Source organism: Sardina pilchardus, chromosome 2 (genome assembly GCF_963854185.1).
Source record: "Sardina pilchardus chromosome 2, fSarPil1.1, whole genome shotgun sequence".
Taxonomy (NCBI): Eukaryota; Metazoa; Chordata; class Actinopteri; order Clupeiformes; family Clupeidae; genus Sardina; species Sardina pilchardus.
The window spans coordinates 45,340,634-45,365,818 of record NC_084995.1 but is presented as its reverse complement, the minus strand read 5'-3'; the positions used below and the strand labels follow the sequence as shown (position 1 = coordinate 45,365,818).

At 45.5% G+C, this 25,185-nt stretch overlaps 2 protein-coding genes across 5 annotated transcripts in view; both read left to right on the top strand.

The window, feature by feature from the left end:
- The window catches only part of LOC134075234 (uncharacterized), a gene marked incomplete in the record, with an annotated part of 50,646 nt that extends 42,671 nt beyond the window's left edge, over positions 1-7,975 (top strand). Inside the window, 4 exon segments of the mRNA XM_062530792.1 lie at positions 3,761-3,883; positions 4,565-4,901; positions 4,964-4,989; positions 5,084-7,975. Of these exon segments, the coding sequence (XP_062386776.1) occupies positions 3,761-3,883; positions 4,565-4,901; positions 4,964-4,972 (469 nt within the window).
- A 402-nt stretch (positions 7,976-8,377) lies between these two features.
- Positions 8,378-23,481, top strand: LOC134075233 (arp2/3 complex-activating protein rickA-like). 4 transcript variants are annotated; one of them, XM_062530790.1, is made up of 6 exons: positions 8,378-8,426; positions 13,247-13,611; positions 15,263-15,512; positions 16,960-17,148; positions 19,889-19,933; positions 23,105-23,481. In XM_062530790.1, the coding sequence occupies exons 2-6, from the start codon at positions 13,249-13,251 to the stop codon at positions 23,368-23,370; spliced, it is 1,113 nt and encodes a 370-aa protein (XP_062386774.1). In that variant the 5' UTR covers positions 8,378-8,426; positions 13,247-13,248; the 3' UTR covers positions 23,371-23,481. The 4 variants fall into 4 exon arrangements, with proteins under 4 accessions (XP_062386774.1, XP_062386772.1, XP_062386775.1 ...); XM_062530788.1 differs by lacking the exon at positions 8,378-8,426 and adding an exon at positions 11,927-12,399; XM_062530791.1 differs by lacking the exon at positions 8,378-8,426 and adding an exon at positions 12,423-12,974.
- Positions 23,482-25,185: the final 1,704 nt, after the last annotated feature.

Here is a 25,185-nt window from a genome sequence, read left to right as displayed (position 1 = left end):
TCAGCTCATAGGGATCAGCTCATAGGGGTCCATGATCAGCTCATAGGGGTCCAGGATCAGCTCATAGGGATCAGCTCATAGGGGTGCAGGATCAGCTCATAGGGATCAGCTCATAGGGATCAGCTCATAGGGGTGCAGGATCAGCTCATAGGGATCAGCTCATAGGGATCAGCTCATAGGGATCAGCTCATAGGGGTGCAGGATCAGCTCATAGGGATCAGCTCATAGGGATCAGCTCATAGGGGTGCAGGATCAGCTCATAGGGATCAGCTCATAGGGGTGCAGGATCAGCTCATAGTGGTGCAGGATCAGCTCATAGGGGTGCAGGATCAGCTCATAGGGATCAGCTCATAGGGGTCCATGATCAGCTCATAGTGATCTGGGATCAGCTCATAGGGGTCCATGATCAGCTCATAGTGATCTGGGATCAGCTCATAGGGGTGCAGGATCAGCTCATAGTGATCAGCTCATAGGGGTGCAGGATCAGCTCATAGGGGTGCAGGATCAGCTCATAGGGGTGCAGGATCATGCTATAAAGTATCAATAAAGTATCTATCTATCTATCTATCTATCGATCTGCTGCTGGATACTAGTGGTCCACATTTACTATTTACCTACCTAGTGGTCCAGCATCAGGTCACCATGTCCTAGTGGTCTGGGATCAGCTCGTCATGCTGCTGGTATCACTGGTGACTGTTTCCTTTAAGGGTGGATGCTGGTGGTTGTTCCCTTTAAGGGTGGATGCTGGTGACTGTTCCCTTTAAGGGTGGATGCTGGTCTCACTGGTGACTGTTCCCTTTAAGGGTGGATGCTGGTCTCACTGGTGACTGTTCCCTTTAAGGGTGGATGCTGGTGGTTGTTCCCTTTAAGGGTGGATGCTGGTCTCACTGGTGACTGTTCCCTTTAAAGGGATAGTTCGGGTTTTAAGACACAAAGTTATATGGGTTCCCTGTCAGCAACGTTGTGCATCAGCACTGATTTACCCCCCGACAGCGTCCTGTGAGCCGAGATCCAGCCGGTTTTTGATGCTGAAGAAAGTAGTCCGGCAAGTTTCTGGGGTCACGAAAGTAAAGTGTTTTTCTTCTCAAAACCATATGCGTTCAAAAGAGTGATACATTTGCACCACAAAAACGTTGTCCAGGAAAAATTCAAACCTCGTTATCACTTACTTATTTTTCGCGATTCCTATCACTGCACGCTACTGACAGCTGGACAACGTTTTTGTGGTGCAAATATATCACTCTGATGAACGCATATGGTTTTGAGAAGAAAAACACTTTACTTTCGTGACCCCAGAAACTTACCGGACTACTTTCTTCAGCATCAAAAACGATCAAAAACCGGCTGGATCTCGGCTCACAGGACGCTGTCGGGGGGTAAGTCAGTGCTGATGCACAACGTTGCTGACAGGGAACCCATATAACTTCGTGTCTTAAAACCCGAACTATCCCTTTAAGGCGACACGGCAGGTGAAAACACTGTTTTTGTGACCTCCGGTCAATTTCGAGATTTTGTGCTAGTTTGCTACCTTAGCATGTATTCTACCACCCTACTACAACAACAAAGTCCGATTTGCACTTTTAGGTGTTTATTTCACGAACTTTTGTCTGCTCGCGCCTATGGATTTCTCCTAATTTCGCCAAAAGTTTCCACTCTAAAGTGTCATTTACTCCCGCGACCGTGATCCAAATCATATCGTGTGTGACACCGTTTGAAAGCCCTGTTTCGGCTGAATGACGCTATGCAATCCAAATATGGACATTTCCGTTGTATTAAGGGTTATTAAGGGGTATTAAGGGTGGATGCTGGTCTCACTGGTGACTGTTCCCTTTAAGGGTGGATGCTGGTGGTTGTTCCCTTTAAGGGTGGATGCTGGTCTCACGGGTGACTGTTCCCTTTAAGGGTGGATGCTGGTCTCACGGGTGACTGTTCCCTTTAAGGGTGGATGCTGGTCTCACTGGTGGTTGTTCCCTTTAAGGGTGGATGCTGGTCTCACTGGTGACTGTTCCCTTTAAGGGTGGATGCTGGTCTCACTGGTGACTGTTCCCTTTAAGGGTGGATGCTGGTGGTTGTTCCCTTTAAGGGTGGATGCTGGTCTCACGGGTGACTGTTCCCTTTAAGGGTGGATGCTGGTCTCACTGGTGACTGTTCCCTTTAAGGGTGGATGCTTGTCTCACTGGTGACTGTTCCCTTTAAGGGTGGATGCTGGTGGTTGTTCCCTTTAAGGGTGGATGCTGGTCTCACTGGTGACTGTTCTCTTTAAGGGTGGATGCTGGTGGTTGTTCCCTTTAAGGGTGGATGCTGGTCTCACTGGTGACTGTTCCCTTTAAGGGTGGATGCTGGTCTCACTGGTGGTTGTTTGCTTTAGGGGTGGATGCTGGTGGTTGTTCCCTTTAAGGGTGGATGCTGGTCTCACTGGTGACTGTTCCCTTTAAGGGTGGATGCTGGTCTCACTGGTGACTGTTCCCTTTAAGGGTGGATGCTGGTCTCACTGGTGACTGTTCTCTTTAAGGGTGGATGCTGGTGGTTGTTCCCTTTAAGGGTGGATGCTGGTCTCACTAGTGACTGTTCCCTTTAAGGGTGGATGCTGGTCTCACTGGTGGTTGTTTGCTTTAAGGGTGGATGCTGGTGGTTGTTCCCTTTAAGGGTGGATGCTGGTCTCACTGGTGACTGTTCCCTTTAAGGGTGGATGCTGGTCTCACTGGTGACTGTTCCCTTTAAGGGTGGATGCTGGTCTCACTGGTGACTGTTCTCTTTAAGGGTGGATGCTGGTCTCACTGGTGGTTGTTTGCTTTAAGGGTGGATGCTGGTGGTTGTTCCCTTTAAGGGTGGATGCTGGTCTCACTGGTGACTGTTCCCTTTAAGGGTGGATGCTGGTCTCACTGGTGACTGTTCCCTTTAAGGGTGGATGCTGGTCTCACTGGTGACTGTTCCCTTTAAGGGTGGATGCTGGTCTCACTGGTGACTGTTCTCTTTAAGGGTGGATGCTGGGGAGAGTGGGGAGAGGCTGCTGGTCTCACTGGTGACTGTTCTCTTTAAGGGTGGATGCTGGGGAGAGTGGGGAGAGGCTGCTGGTCTCACTGGTGACTGTTCTCTTTAAGGGTGGATGCTGGGGAGAGTGGGGAGAGGCTGCTGCTGGTCTCACTGGTGACTGTTCTCTTTAAGGGTGGATGCTGGGGAGAGTGGGGAGAGGCTGCTGGTCTCACTGGTGACTGTTCTCTTTAAGGGTGGATGCTGGGGAGAGTGGGGAGAGGCTGCTGCTGGTCTCACTGGTGACTGTTCTCTTTAAGGGTGGATGTTGGGGAGAGTGGGGAGAGGCTGCTGCTGGTCTCACTGGTGACTGTTCTCTTTAAGGGTGGATGCTGGTCTCACTGGTGCCTGTTCTCTTTAAGGGTGGATGCTGGGGAGAGTGGGGACTGTTCTCTTTAAGGGTGGATGCTGGTCTCACTGGTGACTGTTCTCTTTAAGGGTGGATGCTGGGGAGAGTGGGGACTGTTCTCTTTAAGGGTGGATGCTGGTCTCACTGGTGACTGTTCTCTTTAAGGGTGGATGCTGGTCTCACTGGTGACTGTTCTCTTTAAGGGTGGATGCTGGTCTCACTGGTGACTGTTCTCTTTAAGGGTGGATGCTGGTCTCACTGGTGACTGTTCTGTTTAAGGGTGGATGCTGGGGAGAGTGGGGAGAGGCTGCTGCTGGTCTCACTGGTGACTGTTCTCTTTAAGGGTGGATGCTGGTCTCACTGGTGGTTATTTGCTTTAAGGGTGGATGCTGGGGAGAGTGGGGAGAGGCTGCTGCTGGAGGAAGGGGTGAAGCGCCTGCAGGACGGATTACAGGAACTGAGGGGCACTCAGAGTCATCCACAACTCACCCTCACACTCACCGGGTGAGTAGACTACCTCACACTCACACCCCTCACACTCACCGGGTGAGTAGACTACCTCACACACACACCCCTCACACTCACAGGGTGAGTACGCTACCTCACACTCACACCCCTCACACTCACAGGGTGAGTAGACTACCTCACACTCACACCCCTCACACTCACAGGGTGAGTAGACTACCTCACACTCACACCCCTCACACTCACAACCCTCACACTCACGGGGTGAGTAGACTACCTCACACGTATAACCCTCACACTCACAGGGTGAGTAGACTACCTCACACTCACACCCCTCACACTCACAGGGTGAGTAGACTACCTCACACTCACACCCCTCACACTCACAACCCTCACACTCACAGGGTGAGTAGACTACCTCACACGTATAACCCTCACACTCACAGGGTGAGTAGACTACCTCACACTCACACCCCTCACACTCACAGGGTGAGTACGCTACCTCACACTCACAGGGTGAGTAGACGACCTCACACATATAACCCTCCCACTCACAACCCTAACACTCACAGGGTGACTGTTGCAGATCTGGGGTCTCATGTGCAAGGTTTGTGTACACACAGAAATGTTCTCTCTCAGAATTGTAATGAAACTTATGTCACTACTGCTTGTGTGTGTGTGTGTGTGTGTGTGTGTGTGTGTGTGTGTGTGTGTTGTCAGGAGGAGATGTGCTAAAGTCTCAGGTGTGTGTGCTGCCCCAGAGGAGTGGGAGAGGAGCTGCAACCGCAGAGTTCAGCTGCAGAGCTGCGCACTGGAGGCCTTCACACACACACCCCTCGAGGAGGAGGAGCAGCATGCCACCTTCACATACACACACCTGGAGGAGCAGCATGCCGCCTTTACACACACACACCTGGAGGACGGCCGGCGGGAGCAGGAGGAGGGGCCAGCTGAAGAAGAGGGAGGAGCTAAAGAGGAGGAGGAGCGCAGATCTCTGATGAATCCAGCGCAGGAATCCCCCACCGTGGCCACCAAGTGCTGCCCGCACAGATGTGACCTGCAGTGATGTGAACCAGTGAGATGTGACCTGCAGTGAGATGTGACCTGCACAGATGTGACCTGCAGTGAGATGTGACCTGCAGTGATGTGTGAACTAGTGAGATGTGACCTGCAGTGAGATGTGAACTAGTGAGATGTGAACTAGTGAGATGTGACCTGCAGTGAGATGTGACCTGCAGTGATGTGAACTAGTGAGATGTGAACTAGTGAGATGTGACCTGCAGTGAGATGTGACCTGCAGTGATGTGAACTAGTGAGATGTGACCTGCAGTGAGATGTGACCTGCAGTGATGTGAATTAGTGAGATGTGAACGCAGTGAGATGTGAACGATGTGAACAAGTGAGATGTGAACTAGTGAGATGTGACCTGCAGTGAGATGTGACCTGCAGTGATGTGATTCCCACCCCATCCTGATCTGCAGGCCTAATTCCCACCCCATCCTGATCTGCAGGCCTAACTCCCACTCCTGAGGTGCATTCAAATTCGGCAAATTCGTTGCAAACATTTGCCAAACACTCAAGGCTAAAGGAAAACTATTTGTAAACGTTTGCCCATGTTTGTGAATTTGAATGCACCTCTGGGCAATAGAGTTGATTCCCCAGCATATAGTGGGTGTCTCCTACTCTGTTGAAGACATGTTTTGACTACATAGGACCTCCGTACACATTTGAAGTGGCCTTTATTGAGTCTCTCTGGGGTGCTGCGACAGATGTTGGGCTTTATGAAGTACAACCATTTTGGACCCTCCAAACGGTAGGGGGGTCTGGGGGCAGGCCTCACCGGAAGGAGAAATGAAAAATTACCCCTTTAAAGCCCCCCTTGGTAGGATCCATGGTCCAAATTACCCCTTTAAAGCCCCCTTTGGTAGGATCCATGAGGTATTATAAGAACTGGAGAAAGTGAACAAGTCCCGCGCCAATTCATTTCAATGGGAATGCTAGGCTAGTGAAAATTGGCAAAATTGAACGATTTTTTCAGGCTTCAACATGGCATTTCAAGGGGTTTGTTTCCGGTGCCGTTTTACTTAGCCAACAGAAGGGGAGCTCGTGCCCACACTAAGCTCGTGCATGAGCTGAGAGTGGATCAGCCACCAATCATCATGAGGAGAAATGGCACCGGACATGATGTACAGTATTTCTGGAAAATGGCGACGAGGAAGTGCCTTGCTAATCGGCGTAACTAATCAGTCAAATCCTGACCCCCTGGTAGCATCAGCTGTATTGCCCCCTCTGCTGGAGAAAGTGTGCATGCTATTTCTTGTTAACTGTGGAAAAAAGTAATGATAAAGCACATGGATTTGTTTACAAGCTAGCGAAACGGTTAGCATAAGTTCAGCAGAACTTATGCTAACCTGTTTCTCACTTCTCTTACCGGGTCGTCCCAATGTTGCAAGGTTGGTTTTCGGCCTGGGGGACGCTAGGGGGAGCGATGAAAGTCGCCATTTTCACCGGAACAGATCATTTAATCATCCAAATGATTTCTAAACGGGTTTATTGAGTTGAATTAGTTGCCAAGTTCCCCATTAATAATGACTTCTGGAGAATTTTGTGGAAAATTATTTATAAATCTAGATAAATACATACAATAAAGCATAATACAGCCTAAAGCAGTGGTTCTTAACTGGTCTGGCTTTGGGACCCACAATTTCCTATGTTCATAAAGTCCCATATATTTATTTATCGTTCAAGCCAACGGATATGGTGAGCATGGTAACATAAAAAGTGCCTGTAGACCTACTTGTCTGGAACATGTGGCTGATTGGCATTATATTTGCATTTACCACTAAAATGATGTCTAACATGACCGGTCACATAAACATTGCTTATGTCCATGGTAATGACTGACATTGGCTACGAATAAAGCCTGTTAAAATAAAGGTACAATATTAGATCTGATAAGGTAGCATTTTGAATAAAAGCTCCGCGACCCACCCAGAACGGTTCCGTGACCCATTTTTGGGTCCCGACCCACCAGTTAAGAAACACTGGCCTAAAGAAAGCTCATTTAAAGAAGACCTTTGTACCCTATTTAGGCCCAAGCAAGACATAAAACCATAGATTTGTTCAGTTTATTAACACAATGTTGTTCATTACTTTAACAAATGATAAAAGGTTTATCAGGTTCGTGCAGAAGAGCTGTTGGAGGTCATGTGCCATCAAAATGATTTGGGAAACGTTATTTGAAAGTTTTTAAAAGCTCTTTGGTGGCTTTTCAATGTACAGTTTGCCTTATTTTTCCACAAAGGTAATGTTTAAATGTACAGTATGCCTTATTTTCCTGCAAAGATAATGTTTACAGTAAATGTATGCCTGATTGTTTCCAGAAAGATGATGAAAAATGTATACAGTATGTTTTATTTTTCCCAGATGCAGCTCAGCATTCCTACAGTATGTAACTCATGGTGAAGTTGCTCTCAGGACACGTGAATGTTTGTTTGTTAGGCCCCGACACACGTAGCCAGGTATCTGCTTAAACGAAGGTATTTGTCTACGTTTGGACCTGTCATCCACATGACAACGCATATAAACGAATGTTTAAAAAAAACTCCGGGCAAAGTGAAGATCTGCGAATTCTCCGTTTATAAATTGGCGTGTGGCCAGAGATAACCGGAGATCTGCGGTTTCGAACGTCAGAATATGCGCCAAAACAACAACAAATCTGCTCTGACGTCAAACGTGCGACCTTTGTTCACTGCAGAAGCATGGATCTGAGTGCCTTGAAAACGCAGATGTTCCGTTATGTGTGGAAGGGTTTTTTTTTTTTTTTTTTAAACGAGGTAATGTGGATAAAATTATTTTATAAACGGAGGGGGGGAAATATTTGGTTTTAAAAATACCCGGCTACGTGTGTACATAGCCTTAAGCACACCATGACATACATTACAAATGCTAACATGATATGTGCATACCTGTTAAGACAAGTATATATTTTTTTAATCAACATTTTCAATGTGCCATTTCAAATATCAGCTATTAAATAAATGTAAAACAAAAGACTGGTCAAAGATTATGTGTACTGTACAGTATTTGTGCTCTGTTGAATAAAGCCTCTGGCATTAGGAACTGATCCTACACACGACTCCTGCACACACACACACACACACACACACACACACACACACACACACACACACACACACACACACACACACACACACACACACACACACACACACACACACACACACACCACCACCTACTATATTTCCATGTGTGGGAACAAACATACACACACACACACACAAACAAACACTCCACCTCCTATCATCACGTGTGGGAACACACACACACTCACAAACTCCATCTATGTCCACATGTACGTGTGTTAACACACACACACACACTCCACCTCCTATATCTCCACGTGTGTTAACGCGCACGCACACACACACACACACACACAAACTCCACCTCCTATCTCCACGTGTGAGAGAGGTCAGGAGTCACTGCTGTGTCACTTCCTGTTTCGTTTCAGCGCTGCCATTAAACTGACTGTGAAGGGCCTGGCGGGAGCAGAACACAGGTACAGTGGGCCCCTCTCTCCCTCTCCCTCTCTCCCTCTCTCTCTCTCTCTCTCTCTCCCTCTCTCTCTCCCTCTCTCTCTCTCTCTCTCTCTAAGTAAAGAGTTTTAAAACATTTTTTAAATGTTGCTGTTTTTTCCCGTTGGAGGAGAGTACAGTGAAGATTGAATGTAAGGTTTTAAATGTTGCTGTTGGAGGAGAGTACAGTGAAGATTGAATGTAAGGTTTTAAATGTTGCTGTTGGGTCGTTGGAGGAGAGTACAGTGAAGATAGAATGTAAGGTTTTAAATGTTGCTGTTGGGTCGTTGGAGGAGAGTACAGTGAAGGTTTTAAATGTTGCTGTTGGGTCGTTGGAGGAGAGTACAGTGAAGGTTTTAAATGTTGCTGTTGGGTCGTTTTTGAGAAAGTTCAGTGTGACATGTATCCACAGCGTGCTACAATTATTCACTTTCATTTTCACATGGCACACACACAGTCTCTCTCTCGCTCTCTCTCACTCACACACGCGCACACACACACACACACACACACACACACACACAGTCTCTCTCTCGCTCTCTCTCACTCACACACGCGCACACACACACACACACACACACAGAGGCAGACATCCCAGGTCCAAAGTAAAAGTCCTGCCTTATATTTCTACTTGTGTACTTAACACAGGTGATATCACTTATTATCTGACCTACCTGGCTGCTAGGATGAGCTGGTTTACTAAATGGTTGGATGAAATACTTGGCAGGACTTTTATTTCCTGAACCCGGGATGTCCGCCTCAGCGCACACACACCATCACCATCATCACCATAGAAACATAGCAAAGAGCCCTATCACCATAGAAACATGGCAAAGAGCCCCATCACCATAGGAACATAGAGCCCTATCACCATAAGAACAAAGCAAAGAGCCCCATCACCATAGAAATAGCCTCATAGAAGTCTTGTCTCTTGGGGTGCTTAGACAGGATGCTTAAAGGGGCTTCTGTAGTCTGAGTTTACCGACCTCAAGATGGCTCTGCGTGGATCTGGATGTGTGATGGAGTGATGTGTCTTTTTAAAAGCGTGCTTGCTCTGTAGGCTGGCAGAGGTGGGACGTAGGTCATGTGACCTCTCTCTACCTGGTGAAGGTGCACACATACCAGCATGACAACAGCTTGACAACACTCAATCCGGAGTAGAGACTAAAAACAATGAGGAAAAACCTGTGGAGAGGCCAATTTATTCAGAGAAAAATTAAATTATAATGAATATTTTTTTAACAAAAACATGTCCACAATTACTGGCACACCTAGGAAATTGTATACAAAATGTAAAAGAAGCATTTTCCTATTTATATTCAACTTCTTTAAATTAATCAGACTGTCTATGGATTTTCAGAGGTAGGCTACAGTAGCCTAGTTCATGACGGCACTTTGGGGTTAACTGTAACCATTTTTGAGGCCGTGTAAAACAATAATTAAAAGGTTCTAATCAAAGATTCTAGAACAGAGCTCTGGTTCTAATCAACTAGAAATGTTTCCAGAGACAAAGCAGGTAAAGTTATTTTAACAGCTACAGAAATAGATGGCCATAGAACAGTTATTGTGGGGAACAATCAATGTCTTCCTTCATGATAGAATAGAATAGAATAGAATAGAATAGAATGCAGAAGGAATGAAGTAATGCATTAATTATGAACTAATTCATACATGACAGTGCTGTCAAAATAGTGGTTGTTTTTTGGTATTTAGTATTCTAAAGTTACTATAGCTCTGCTTTGCTTCTTCCCTTGGGTTCAATCATCTCTCTCACACACACACACACACACACACACAGACACAGACAGACACACACACACACACACACACACATATTTTTTTCTACATACGATTTTGTTTAATTACTGATGGTCTAATCAGATCACCCTGTGGCACAGTTAGTCATTAAAGTTGGCTTATTAGCACTATTTTAACAAATACTGTAGCTGTCGATTTATATTGTAATATTCACTATTTCATTACATTTTTGTTTAGTCGTGAAGAAGACACACCATTCATGACATGTTTCTGTTTAAAGTTCAAACAGCCATGGGGGTGTGTGATTTGGAATGCAGAATATGTGCCGTGTTTGGGGGCGTTGTGGGAATCTAGCTCAGGCATCTCAAAGTGCTTGGAGGAGAATGCTAAGCCCCTCCAGTTCTGCAGGTTTAGGCAAGCAATTCAGGATGCAGTGGAGGCTAAACGCAAGAAAACACACTTTATCCACCTCTGACATTTCAGAAATGGAGTTTATCCACCTCTGACATTTCAGACATAGTTTATCCACCTCTCCAAAGAGTTTATTCACCAATTGCAACTTTAAATATTCAAAAATCACACTGTATATTATCCACATTCACAATATGACAATAACCTCCACCATCATTAAACATGGTCTGAATGCCTTTTTTAAAAAATGTATAGCCTAGCGCTGAGCATAGTCCACCTCACCGAGATCGCAGAATTCATAGTTTACCACTACATCCCTGACACAATTGTATTGTTCCTCTGTACCCTATACCAAAGGAGACAACCTTTGGGATACAACTAGACAACTTTCATTCATGCTTCTCCATACATACACGCATATCATTTTCAGTAGAGCGCCGCCATATGGCCATAACTAGCCATTACAGTATTTTTTTCCCTTCATATCTTCTTTTAATAGAATAGAATAGAGTAATGCCCCCATGGGCATCGATAGACAATTTAGATAATTAACTTTAATACTGTTGTTTATTTGCATTAGCGTTTTTTTTTTTTTTAAAGATTATTTTTTGGGCTTTTTATGCCTTTATTTGGACAGGACAGTAGAGAGAATGACAGGAAGTGAGTGGGAGAGAGAGTCGGGTTGGGATCTGGAAAGGACCACGGGGCGGGAATCGAACCCGGGTCGCCAGCGTACGGTGCAGGTGCCCCAGCCAGTTACGCCACTGCTGGGGCCTTGCATTAGCATTTTATTCAAATACAAAGAAATTTGATGAGCAAGTATGTCTTTATCCTTTTTGTTCTTCATTTTATGAGTATGATGTTTGGTGCATGGTTTTAATAATGTATTTGTGCTAATTTAACATCTTCAGTCCGTTTAGCCTGTTTATCTGTATGTTTTCCCTCATGCCAACCTGGAATTTATCAGTGCCCCACTAGTGCCAACCGTTTTAAAAAAAATCTAGAATTGCCACTACAAATAGTCCCAAACTGTGCGTGCACAATGGGCCTATATATAGTGCTGCCTTTTTTTCTTCTTTGATATAAGCCTACCATTTGAACTCTGCCATATTTACCCAAATCAGTGTCTTACTAAATATTTATTTGAGGCCAATGAAGTTTAAGTTTTATTTTCTTACGTATTTTTCTCTTTTTTGGCCAATGGCACAGCCCAGCCTACGGCACTGGCTCAGACTAACAAAGACCGTCACTGAACTCAACTAGGCTATAGAGCGGAAGTCACTCCCACGCAAGGAGGTTCAAAAGTTTACAAAGATGCCAATAAGGCTACTCAGCGTGTTAAAATCATAGACAGTAAAGGTTAGAATAGACAAAACTGAACGAAATGTGACCATCCTTCTGCTGCTGACAGTAGGCATAGACGTGCAGCGCACATTTGACCACGTTAAGTAAGAAGGAAGTTAGTTGGTTTATTGTCCCTTAGGGAAATTCTTCTTGTAGGCTACTATTCTCCCCCGACACTTCTTCGGTTCGGTGCGGTGAGTGTGGTTAGGCTACTATACCCGTCCGGAATGTAGGCTATGCACATGTTTGGCTACATGACTGTATAATTACGTAGGCTAGGCCTACTGCGTTTTAAACGAATTAGTACCAGAGACACTTAGCACTGAACATTTCAACAAGCTTGTGACGCATATGGTATACATTTTAAGATTTCGAAGGACAGTTGAAGTAGGATAGCCTATCAGTTCGACTGATTGCAACGTGAACCAACTTCCTTGTTAAAAGGTGAGCGCATAGCCTGTCGAACACTGGTCAAAGATCGAATCTTTCAGCTATAGATTGATTGTGGCTTAACTTGGTGCAGTGTAGGCTATTTAGATGAGGTGGGCTTCACTCACTGTCACATAAACATACGGGCTTTTGAGAGCGTTTTGGGAGGTGATCAGGTAGCCTAGGCTACACCTCGCAGTTGGAGGTGCAGCCGCTGTATCGCCATTGAGAAGGAGCTGGTTCAAGGGTTAAACGTATTTTGTTGTGTTCTGGCTGGTTAGGCTACTGTAACAGGTAACTGTAACCATCGGAGGTGCCATGTTGAGTTAGGCTACTCCAGTCTGGATTTGTTATGTTAATCACTCTGTGGGCTAATTCTCTATCCAAAGTTTCGAAGTTAACTGATGGTCAAATCATCCAGAAATCCGATGTTGTTTGCTCCTTCATGTGAAAGAATCGCTTTCTGAAGTGGCCTTATTGCGTCTGAGAGCGAAAGTAGAACAACTTCCTGATAGTTCCAGAGTTCATTCATTGGGAGGCGTGGTGTTTTCCTCGGTTTATTCATCTTGACACTGCGGGACACCGTCTTGGTAAATAACCTACAGTAGGTCAATTTACACTATTTCAGAGACTTTACCAAGCCTGTACTGTTGATTTAGGCTAGATGAGCGTTTGGTTGCCTAACATCAAAATAGGTCTAGAATTCATTCGATTTTTATTTCATGCTGCTAACCAAAACTGCAGAATTACTGTGTCTGTCCCTCATATCAGCTGAAGTTACATTTTGTAAGGGACAGCTCACAGGCTACAGCAGATAATTAAACTAATAATATTTATACATTAATATAATTTGTATATTCAGACATGGACCTGGTCACTTCAGCCATTGAGCCGATCAGGTTGATCGCGGAGACGGTTTACGGTCTCTTCATGAAGGAGAAGAACAATAAGGACCAGTGTCTGCGGCTGGCCAAGAGTGTGGACGCCATCATGCAGACGTTGGATGTGTTGCGGCGGCAGAAGGACCTGGACGTCCACAGCGCGGAGCTGCAGGCGCGGCTGCGCGAGGTGAAGGGCACGCTGGAGGCGGCCGAGGCGCTCCTGCTGAAGCGCGAGGGCGCTAACCAGCTGAAGAAGCTGCTGAAGGCGCACAAGACCAGCGACAAGCTGGACGACCTCTTCCAGCAGCTCAGCGATGACCACACCAGGCTCACCCTGCTGCTACAGGTGGGTCGGAGTCGGACATTTCACTCTCAAAATAATCTGGTTTTACTTTTTTCACTCTCAAAATAATCTGGGTTTACTTTTTTCACTCTCAAAATATTCTGGTTTTACTTTTTTCACTCTCAAAATATTCTGTTTTAATTGGCTTGCTGATGCAGGTGGGTCGGCCATTTCAACTTGTTTTTACGACCACCACAAACATTTCTGGGTTTTTTTTTTTTGTTTTTTTTTAGTACAACACATAGAATCTTATCCCTTACTGTTGTCTAAGCGTTTTACTTGTCTGTCATTGTTAATCTCATTTTTTTTTTTTTTAATCGTATTTAGAATACCTCTTGCAGCAGACTATAAGCAAAGAAATATTAGTGACATGCCATGAACAACTTTCTTTCTTTGACCATTGACATTTTACATGCAAATATTTTATTATATTCTGGAAATATTCAGTTTTGTGTCCTTGCTGCACAAATATGAGTTGTTCATTTGGAAGCCCAGAGCCAGAGTGTGGTTCTTCACGTTACTTCCCTGCACACGTTTAGGTAACACCCTTGTCTGCCTGTTACGAGGATGTAACGAATTACCTAGCTAGACATGCTAGCATCCTGCATGGGCTCAGTGGACATGGCCACGGTTGGGCAGACCTTAGAGAGCAGGACCTCATTCTGAATAGATCAGGAAGATTGGCGTTGTCTGAGGAAGACAATAACAACTTGACAGTCTTCCCAAAGCACTGGCATGCCGCCTAACAACAGAATGGATCGGAGGCAGGAGAAGCACATCTAGCCTACGCACCCAGAACACAAAGGCAAACACTATTTTGCTACACTGAGAAAGAAACAGGGTTTTAAATTGTTCTTCAGAGGGCTAGATGACCCCTGTTGTCATAAAGTTGGGCACTCAATGCTTTCTTGCATTATGTGTCTGCAGGGGCACGACTGGAGAATTTGGGCCCTATGACCGACAGTAACTCTGGGCCCATTAATAATATATAGTATTATTGAGGAGGGGGCTCTCTGGGGGCCACTGTCAGCGCTGGGCCTTTAGAATTGTACTAACCCCTCCCATGTTGACGCTGTAACCACTGGACTGATGGTTGGGAAAAAAAAGGAAGATTATATTATTTTCACAATAACCTCCCTGCACTGCTAAAGTGTAGATCTGCAGACTGCATCCATGAAGCGTGTCATATTGAGGAGTCCTGAGCATCCTCAGGCAGAGCCTTTTTCATTGTGTACGACATAGTAAATATACACACTGATCTAGTAAGGTACCTAAAGTTACATATTAGAGAGAAACAGTAAAAATGTGTAAAATCAGCTTGATTCCTTTTCAAGTATCCTTATATCCCCCATGTAGAGCCCAAATCAAAATGTCCAACCAACTGTAGCATTTTGTGTGACAATTGTGGACAATTTACACAGAGCTGCACAAAAATGGCCATAACTTACCCTGTAGTGAGAGGTTATTACCTGGTTTATTACAGTCCCAAATCCCCTTGAAGACCCCCCTGTCACGGCTCACGTTATGTGTGGCCCAATTAGACGACAGTTCTTTCACAACGTTCTAAGGTTCAACTGCCTGACCGCAAACCGCTGACCAAAATAGAGATCTTAGAGAGATTCAACCAACAACTCCTCTGCCACTCCTGCTGCAGGTGGAGGGTCGTGAGAAGGCTGGCGCCACCATCAGGAAGGTGGATGTAGTGCAGGACACGCTGGACAGGACGGACGCTAAGGTGACCGCTGTGCACGACCAGGTGGACTCCGCCCTGCAGAAGGTCCACCGCGTGGACGAGAAGATGGACGACTCGCAGAAGCAGATGGGCGCTCTACACGATAAGGTGGCCGAGTCTCAGCAGACCATGGAGTCTCTGAACCAGAAGATGGAGAAGCTCATCAAAGCAGGTGAGTATCCTACACTGCAAATGATCTGACACTTCTAAATCTACATGTTGTAATCTTGATAAGAATCAAATCATTTGCAGTGTAGTGGCAGCCATGGAGCGTGAAGCTCACTTGTCAATAGGCACGTTCAAGTTGGGATGCGGCTGACTTAGGCTGGCTTCATACATCAACGTGAGCTTGAGGAGCGAACGTTAGACGCAGCTGGTCCCGGACAGTCCTGCTGCAGTTTGCCTGACGTGACTCGCGGGAGATATTTTTGTGTATTTTGTGTGCAATAAATACAGTATAACTTTCATTCTTACTCATTAAAATAAGCATGATTACTGACAAAATAAATTGATATAATGTAGTTTAAATAAACCACTGTTGTCATACAGTTAACAGGCCTGCATTGTAGCACATTAATTCAATATCAAGTGTTTTCCGTATATGTCTGTGTATCTATTTGACTGACAGCATAAAATAGCAGAATATCTAAACGTTTTCAGTAGGCTAGCCTACTGCTGTTCCAGAAATCACACATAAGAAGGTAACCCTTCGATTTCTGTTATTTTTTGCACGTTCTAACCTGAGGAGGCAGAATGAGACACCTGTGATAATCCTCATAGGGCCTTTTGGACGGAATCTCCCCATCACGTCTTTGAACTGACATCATGGGGGTGGGTTTCAGTGCGTGCAGTCGGGTGAAAACCAACTGCAGAATATGGATGTAGGCGCAGACTTCCGCAATATTTTAAGGACATGTGACATGATTGTCACGGTGGTAAATAGGCGCGTTCAAGTTGACCTCTTGCAGCAGCGAGAGCTGCCGGTGGCAGCAGGGGAGGGGATACAAACGCTGCTATGAAGTTGTACACTCTCTACTTCCCGTGGTCTAGACTTGACCATGTGACGAATCATGAGGCACGGACCCGCACGGACCCTTGTGGATATGAGGAGGCATCTAAACACCTGCACATACGTCAGGGATGTAAAAGCCAATTAGGGCAAATTCCTGACGTCATGAAGGCAGGGTCTAGGCTCCGCTGCGCTCCACAGTACCTTTTCGGCTGCTGCTCCGTTGCGAAGCAGCTGCCTGGCCACGCCTTGCTCCCGCGATAAGTTGAGGCCATGTGATACCGACTGCCGAGTCGAAAACACACCCATCTAGACCATCGTGGACAGATTTTTAACCACGTGCATCTTGTGCTGCGCAGTTTTTGTGCTGCGCAGCCATCTTGAACGCGCCTAGTGGTAAATCTCATCCCATCTGTGCTCAGCTGGTCATGTGACGTGTTCAGCTGGTCATGTGACATGTTCAGCTGGTCATGTGATGTGTTCAGCTGGTCATGTGATGCTGCATGCTGTGCCCTTGAGCAAGGCACTACAGCTGTGTAGACCTCTGAAGTTCGCCTACAAAAAAGAACCAAAGCAAGTGGGCGTGGAATAATTCCTGTCTCCTTCACAGCGTCCCTTGATGCCTCCGGCGGAGATCAGACCAATCCAAACCCAGGACCCCCCAGCGGAGTTCCGACCAATCCAAACCCCGGACCCCCCAGCGGAGTTCCGACCAATCCAAACCCAGGACCCCCCAGCGGAGTTCCGACCAATCCAAACCCAGGACTCCCCAGCGGAGTTCCGACCAATCCAAACCCAGGTATCCACACCACTGTTTTATGAAATTGTGTTATTTACCATCTCCCCTAGAGTTAAGTGTGCATAGCATGTTTGTCTCTGTGCAATCATTGTGTTAGTCCGGCAGCGCCCCGCTTGTTAAAGGGATAGTTCGGGTTTTAAGACACAAAGTTATATGGGTTCCCTGTCAGCAACGTTGTGCATCAGCAATGACTTAAACCCCCTGACAGCGTCCTGTGAGCCGAGATCCAGCCGGTTTTTGATGCTGAAGAAAGTAGTGTGGCAAGTTTCTGGGGTCACGAAAGTAAAGTGTTTTTCTTCTCAAAACCATACGTGTTCAAAAGAGTGATATATTTGCACCACAAAAACGTTGTCCAGGAAAAATTCAAACCTCGTTATCTTGGCACTATTTTTCTCGATTCCTATCACTGCGCGCTACTGACAGCTGGACAACGTTTTTGTGGTGCAAATATATCACTCTTTTCAACGCATATGCTTTTGAGAAGAAAAACACTTTACTTTCGTGACCCCAGAAACTTGCCGGACTACTTTCTTCAGCATCAAAAACGATCAAAAACCGGCTGGATCTCGGCTCACAGGACGCTGTCGGGGGGTAAGTCATTGCTGATGCACAACGTTGCTGACAGGGAACCCATATAACTTCGTGTCTTAAAACCCGAACTATCCCTTTAAGTTAGCGTAGTGAATGGAAGTTCTGGTCACCCGGCAGCGCCCCGCTTGTTAAGTTAGCGTAGTGAATGGAAGCTTGCTAAGTTAGCATAGTGAATGGAGGTTCTGGTCACCCGATAGCATGTTATGAGTAAAAGTGAGCCAAAAAAAAAAAGAATCTCTAATCACTTCTTGTGGGCTGCGTATTCTCGAGTACAAATGGTAATGCGATCTCCTAGGCAGGTATCGACTTGGGACTATATTGGGGTGAAGCACAGGCGAAGCACTGCTACTTGGGACTATATTGGGGCGAAGCACAGCTACTTGGGCCTATATTGGGGCGAAGCACTGCTACTTGGGCCTATATTGGGGCGAAGCACTGCTACTTGGGACTATATTGGGGCGAAGCACTGCTACTTGGGACTATAACTTGGGACTATATTGGAGTGAAGCACTGCTACTTGGGACTATATTGGGGCGAAGCACTGCTACTTGGGACTATATTGGGGCGAAGCACTGCTACTTGGGACTATATTGGGGTGAAGCACAGGCGAAGTTCTGCTACTTGGGACTATATTGGGGCGAAGCACTGCTACTTGGGACTATATTGGGGTGAAGCACAGGCAAAGCATTGCTACTTGGGACTATATTGGGGTGAAGCACTGCTACTTGGGACTATATTGGGGTGAAGCACTGCTACTTGGGACTATATTGGGGCGAAGCACTGCTACTTGGGACTATATTGGGGTGAAGCACAGGCGAAGTTCTGCTACTTGGGACTATATTGGGGCGAAGCACTGCTACTTGGGACTATATTGGGGTGAAGCACAGGCAAAGCATTGCTACTTGGGACTATATTGGGGTGAAGCACTGCTACTTGGGACTATATTGGGGTGAAGCACTGCTACTTGGGCCTGCACTTGGGTGCAGAGCTTGTCCATGCTGTGGGGAGTGAGATAAGATAGTCGTGTCTTTCGTGATATCTCTGCACCCTAGTCAAATAAAACCAATACACTATTTCGACTTCTCAAGATACTTGAGAAACAAAAGTAAACAATTAGTTCCGTCTGTTCGTTTGCTTTCGTTTCGGTGACCAAAACTGATCTGGTGTGCATGCGGATTGTCTCAAGTGTTAAAGGGATAATCCGGAGTGAAATGCACTTTAGATAAATTTTTCGGACTATTGGGAGTACATACGTTGAGTTGACACCAAAATCATGTAATTCGGATGTATTTTGAGAATGTTCGAGTTCACCGTTTTTAGCCAAAACGCGTTAGCCTGGAAGTGACCGGGGCAAGTCCTTTCGCCGCTACAAAACGCTATTTTTATACCTCTTCTACTGTTCCAACCAACACTACACTTACATGGTAGTGAGTAGAGGGTCCCTAAAGCCAAACCGAAGTATCCCCACGTCTTTATGTGGTCGGATAGAGAGTCCAGAATGAATTTAATCGAGTCCGTACCTTTCCGGAAATGTTATGAAAATGTTGTTAACGCGTTGCTAGCTGCAGCAGCGACATTTCCGGAAAGGTACTGACTCGATTAAATTCATTTTGGACTCTCTATCCGACCACATAAAGACGTGGGGATACTTCGGTTTGGCTTTAGGGACCCTCTACTCACTACCACATAAGTGTAGTGTTGGTTGGAACAGTAGAAGAGGTATAAAAATAGCGTTTTGTAGCGGCGAAAGGACTTGCCCCGGTCACTTCCAGGCTAACGAGTTTTGGCTAAAAACGATGAACTCGAACTTTCTCAAAATACATCCGAATGACATGATTTTGGTGTCAACTCAACGTATGTACTCCCAATAGTCCGAAAAATTGATCTAAAGTGCATTTCACTCCGGATTATCCCTTTAAGGGGCGTTCACACCAAGAACGATAACGTTAACCATAAATGAATATCGCTGATGGCATGTGTGTAAGCTGTGTGTAAGATTGCATGATCTTAGTGAAGCTGTGTGTAAGATGGCACTATCTTAGTGAGGATGCATATGAGAGGTCACAATCTTAGTGAGGATGTGTGTAAGATGGCATGGTCTTAGCCGTGTGAGATGAGACTGACCGAATGACCCCTCACCCCCACACAGGAGCTGCGGCGAGGCCTGCAGGCCCTCCGATCCCTGAGGACGCAGGTCAGTGGACAACACACTTCAGTTCCGTTCTTGTGACGTGTCAGGATACAGTTTGCGTTGCTAAAGGATTAAACATTGATATGACATGAATTAACAGATGAATGTTACAACTGTAATGTTATTATTGGTGTCACGATTCTCCAAATCCTCGATTCGATTTAATTTTTGATTTTTTACATTTTTGGATGCCGCACTGTTTTCGGAAACTTTGTCCCAGAGTGCCAGCAATCTCGATCATTATTGCTGATTTTTGTACAGCCACAGTATATTCTATGTTATCGCTTTGAACACATACAATGGCTCGTTTGAAAGGTGAGACTCTCAGTGGGTACAAAGCCGTTTATTTATTCGTGCCTCTGTTCCCGAGAAATCCCAAGCTAAACAGTTGCTAGTTTTCATCAAAATGAAAATGGTCTGGTTTTGACCTGACGTGCATGCATCACTGATTCGACCCAAAGCGGCAACCATCAAAAGCTTAGTTTCATTTTGAGTTATGATCATATGTCACGATAAAATGAGTTTTTCGATCGTCACCTATTTCAGTTCTGTTCATCATAGAGTTCCCAAAATGGCACAGAGGGTGTGTTAGAGTGTCTATTTTTGTAATTAAATAATAACACATTATTGGCTTTTGGCACTCAACGCATGGAAACGAAAAACCCAATATTGCGTTTTTGGCACTCAACGTGTTAATTTTACTATTAATTTTTGGGGCCTTTTCCTATTCTGTTTCGGGGGATTTTTATTTTGAAACCGTTCCAACCGCGAGATTGTGAACCGAATAGCCTAAACACTAAACATAGTGCCATGAGCCAATCAGTGTCTATGTTTTTATACTGCGCCAGGATTAATTAATAGATCACATACAGTGAGGAGCACATGTATTTGATACCATGCTAAAACAGGAATATAAAATCATCATTTGACAATTGATCTTAATGCCTTAATTTAAAAAATGAGTAAAAATCAAACCGCCAAGGACACCAATTTTCTTTGTGATTGAAGAATGTATCGTAAATAGATAAATGTTTTCCTTAAATGCTAGGGGAAGGAAGTATTTGACCCCCTATGTAACCCTATGGGAATTTAACACATAGGGTTAACATAGGGGCAGGCAGATTTTTATTTTTAAAGACCAGCTATTTCATGGATCTAGGATATTATGCATCCCGATAAATTTCCCTTGGCCTTTGGAATTAAAATAGCCCCACATCATCACATACCCTTGACCATAGCTAGAGATTGGCATGGTGCTTTTTCCAGTAGGCCTATTAGCCTGTTTGATTTGCATTGAGCTCAATGAGCATCAAACAGGCTAATAGGCCTACTGCAAAAAGCACCATGCCAATCTCTCGCTATGGTGAAAGGTATGTAATGACGTGGGGCTATTTTAATTCCAACGGCCAAGGGAACTTTATCAGGATGCATAATAACCTGAATCCATGAAATAGCTGGCCTTAAAAAATAAAAATCTGCCTGCCCCAATGTTAACCCTATGTGTTAAATTCCCATAGGGTTACATTGGGGGTCAAATACTTCCTTCCCCCTAGCATTTAGGAAGAACATTTATTTATTTACGAAACATTCTTCATTCACAAAGAAAATTGGGGTAGTTAGCGGTTTTATTTTTACTCAATTTTTGAATTAAGACATTAAGATCAATTGTCAAATGATGATTTTATATTCCTCTTTTTAGTCAACTTTAGCATGGTATCAAATACATGTTCTCCTCACTGTATATGCAGTAGGACATAGATATGGGATGTACAGTACAGGCCAAAAGTTTGGACACACCTTCTCATTCGGACACCCCTTCTTTATTTTCATACTATATGACTATGAAAATTGTAGATTCATACCGAAGGCATTAGAATTATGAACTAACACATGTGGAATTATATACTTAACAAAAAAGTGTGAAACAACTGAAAATATGTCTTATATTTTAGGTTCTTCAAAGTAGCCACCTTTTGCTTTTAATACTGCTTCACACACTCTTGGCATTCTCTTGATGAGCTTCAAGAGTCACCTGAAATGGTCTTCCAACAGTCTTGAAGGAGTTCCCAAAGATGCTTAGCACTTGTTGGCCCTTTTGCCTTCACTCTGCAGTCCACACGGTGGTTGGAACCAAAGGTCTCCGATTTTGACTCATCAGACCAAAGCACAGATTTCCACTGGTCTAATGTCCATTCCTTGCGTTCTTTAGCCCAAACAAGTCTCTTCTGCTTGTTGCCTGTCCTTAGCAGTGGTTTCCTTGCAGCTATTCTACCATGAAGGCCTGATTCAGGCAGTCTCGTCTTAACAGTTGTTCTAGAGATGTGTCTGCTGCTAGAACTGTGTGGCATTGACCTGGTCTCTAATCTGAGCTGCTGTTAACGCACGATTTCTGAGGCTGGTGACTCGGATGAACTTATCCTCCGCAGCAGAGGTGACTCTTGGTCTTCCTTTCCTGGGACGGCCAGTTTCTTTGTAGCGCTTGATGGTTTTTGCGACTGCACTTGGGGACACTTTCAAAGTTTTCCCAATTTTTTGGACTGACTGGCCTTCATTTCTTAAAGTAATGATGGTTTCTCGTTTTTCTTTACTTAGCTGCTTTTTTTCTTGCCATTATACAAATTCTAACAGTCTATTCAGTAGGACTATCAGCTGTCTATCACCCCTGACTTCTGCACAACACAACTGATTCCCAACCCCATTTATAAGGCAATAAATCACACTTATTAAACCTGACAGGGCACACATGTGAAGTGAAAACCATTTCAGGTGACTACCTCTTGAAGCTCATCCAGAGAATGCAGAGTGTGTGCAAAGCAGTAATCAGAGCAAAGGTGGCTACTTTGAAGAAACTAGAATATAAGGCATATTTTCCGTTGTTTTACACTTTTTTGTTTTCCACATGTGTTAATTCATAGTTTGATGCCTTCAGTGTGAGTCTACAATGTCAATAGTCATGAAAATAAAGGAAACTCATTGAATGAGAAGGTGTGTCCAAACTTTTGGCCTGTACTGTATATGTATATGTTGTCCATGTGTGTGTGTGTGTGTGTTTGTGTTTGTCCTCAGCTGGGGCGCTAAGTGCGGTGCGCAGCAGGTTCGTGGAGAAGGCGAGCTTGCCCCTACTGAAGTCTAATATGTGTGTGTGTGTGTGTGTGTGTGTGTGTGTGTCCTCAGTGGCAGCGTTAAGTGCAGTGCGCAGCAGGTTCGTGGAGAAGGCGAGCTTGCCCCTGCTGAAGCAGCTGCTGGACGAGCTGCAGACTGAGCGTGTGCTGAACGAGGAAGAGGCGGAGTCAGTGCTGGAGGAGCAGGCGGCCCGAGCTGACCGTGCCCGCTGCCTCATCGACATCGTGCGCAAGAAGGGCCGCCGCGCCAGCGAGAGGATGATTGCCCACCTGAGGGAGAAGGACTCCTCATTGGCCGAAACCCTGGGGCTCGTCTGAGGGGAGGAGGGAGAAGGACCCCTCATTGGCCGAAACCCTGGGGCTCGTCTGAGGGGAGGAGGGAGAAGGACCCCTCATTGGCCGAAACCCTGGGGCTCGTCTGAGGGGAGGAGGGAGGGGAGGGGAAGGGGGGGGGGGGTACACTGATCTGACTACAGAAGGGTTTGGAACTGTCGTCACTGAACCCGACCTGCTGTGTGTGGTGGGGGGGGGGGGGGGGCTTCATGTCTTCACTGGACCTGAACTTTGTGCTGATCTATTGACCTGCTGTTTCTGTGTTTTGGAGGGAATAAACGCCGTCTACAGGCCCAGATGGAGGTCACTCTGTGACCAAAGTGTCTCCAAGGCTAGTGTTGCACGGTGTACCGATACTAGAAAGGCATCACAATGGAACATCTAGAACTATTCCATCTGGTGAAATCTGGAACTATTCCATCTGGTGAAATCTGGAACTATTCCATCTGGTGAAATCGACATCTGGAACTATTTCATCTGGTGAAAGTGAAATCTGGAACTATTTCATCTGGTGAAAGTGAAATCTGGAACTTTTTCAGATACATCACAGATAGTCAAGTCAAATCACATTTATTTCTAAAGCGCATTTTTGTATGCAGCGCTGCGCGTAGACATCAAGCCATAAACAGACATATTATCAAATAGCTGACAATAAACAAAAATGAAATGCTGGACAGAGCGGTGTGATTCGCCAGCGTACCCGTACACAGATATTTAGACAGCCCTGCTGAAAAAAACAGCCTGACCAGCTAAAGGTGGTTTGCTGGTTGACCAGCTTGTTAACCAGCTTGATTGACCACCCTATGATGGTTGACCAGCTAAACCAGCAAAACTCTCGCTAAACCCTTCAGCTGGTTTACCCAGCTTATGATGGTAATTAAGCTGGTTTTGATTGTCGTACCACCTCAAGCTGGTCATTTTAGTTGGTGTTGCTGGTCTTCATCGCTGGTTTTAACTGGCCACGCCAGTTTATGTTGGTCATTCCAGAAAACCAGCTTGACCATCTTTGTCAAGCTTGACAGGCTGGTCACCAGCATGACCATCTTAAACCAGCTGTATCCCAAACAACAGGCTGGTCACACCAGCACTACCAGCTTCCTCAGATGGTCACCCCAGCATGTCTAGCTGGTGGCCTAATCAGCTACACCAGCAAAGACCAGCAATAGCTGGAAGAAAACCAGCAAAGACCAGCTAAAACCAGCTACCAGCCTAAGCTGGTTTCTTACGGGTTTTTTCAGCAGGGAGGAAACAAACAAAAGAACAAATGCCTCACATAGACAAACAGAAACACTGAGTAAGTCCAAAAGGCAATGGTACTGTAGTGCTTTGTCTGACATGAACACTCAACACCATTGAGTCCTTCAACAGTCCCACCAGGCAGCTAGACCTGAAGAGCTCCTCCTATCCTGGCCAACGCAAAAGCCATCAACTGTCCAAGCGGCAGTCCAGCCAGCTAGCACGCTAGTCCCACTGCACTGAGGACCTTATGTAGAGCACTGATCAGGGCAGGCAATCCGTCACCTCTTCGGTTCCCATGTTTCACACAGAGTTCAGAGCTGTCCCGATTGAAGTCCCTGGCCAGACGGTTGGAAGGCCATCCTCATCGTGCACTCAGAATGCCGTTAGAGCAACACAGGTGGGCGAGTCCAGAATCTTCCTTCAGTTGGCATCGATGTTGCGGGCCGGACTGTCTCAGACGCAAAAGCGATAAGTCAGCCTTTAACCATGCTGAAAAAAGGGCCTACACATGTCTGTGGCGTTCATCTGAAATATTAGACACGAAGACGGAACCAAACAGAA